Source organism: Monoraphidium neglectum (genome assembly GCF_000611645.1).
Source record: "Monoraphidium neglectum strain SAG 48.87 unplaced genomic scaffold scaffold05104, whole genome shotgun sequence".
NCBI classification, from domain to species: Eukaryota; Viridiplantae; Chlorophyta; class Chlorophyceae; order Sphaeropleales; family Selenastraceae; genus Monoraphidium; species Monoraphidium neglectum.
Window position 1 is genome coordinate 1 of NW_014008526.1, and position 786 is coordinate 786.

General features: G+C 66.0%; 1 protein-coding gene across 1 annotated transcript; it reads left to right on the top strand.

Moving 5' to 3' along the window:
- Positions 1 to 86: 86 nt before the first annotated feature.
- Positions 87 to 596, top strand: MNEG_15182 (hypothetical protein; the record flags this gene model as incomplete). Its single annotated transcript, XM_014036346.1, has 2 exons — positions 87 to 383; positions 537 to 596. 2 exons carry the CDS (start codon positions 87 to 89, stop codon positions 594 to 596), a joined length of 357 nt encoding a protein of 118 aa, XP_013891800.1.
- Between the last annotated feature and the right edge of the window lie 190 nt (positions 597 to 786).

The following is a 786-nucleotide window of genomic DNA, read 5'->3' on the forward strand; positions in this document are numbered from 1 at the left end:
ACCACCCCCTCCCCCCCAGGTCCATCCTGTTCCCCAGGGAGCAGGCCGAGGCCTTTGTCAGCGACTCCCTCAAGTTCATATTCGTCATGCTCGCCACCTGCATGCTCCTCTTCCTCTGGGCCGCCGTCGTCCTCGCGCGCATCGGCGCGCCGCCGGCGCGCATCGCGGTCCGGTTCCTCGACATGATCACCGTCGCAGTGCCGCCCGCGCTGCCGGCGTGCCTCACGATCGCGACGGTGTTCTCCATCGGCCGCCTGCGCAAGCGGGGCGTGTTTGTGACGGGGCCGCACACGATCACGGTGGCGGGGCAGCTGGACGTCATCTGCTTCGACAAGACGGGGACGCTGACGGAGCAGGGGCTGGAGCTGCAGGGCATCGTGCCGGTGAGATGGTTTAGGGTTTCTTGGGTTTAGGGTTCAGGGTGTGGGGTTTAGGGTGTTCTTCTCGGGAAGATGGGGGAGGAGGGGGGGCTGGGCTTGCACGCCGCTTTGGGGCGAAATTTGGAGGGTGGGCTTGGGTGTGTCATAACGGAGCAGGGCCTGGAGCTGCAGGGCGTCGCGCCGGTGGGGGACGCGGGGGGGAGCTGTGCGTACTAGTCTGTCTCGGTGAATGTGGATTGGTTTGTGAAGAAGGGAGTTTTTGGGTGTGTGCTGACGCAGCAGGGGCTGGGGCTGCAGGGCATCATGCTGGTGGGCAAGGCGGGGTTTTTGTTTCTTTGCGGGCGGGGCGGGGGCTACAGCTGCAGGGCGCCGTGTCGGGCGCAGGGGACACGGTGCGCTCTACAAC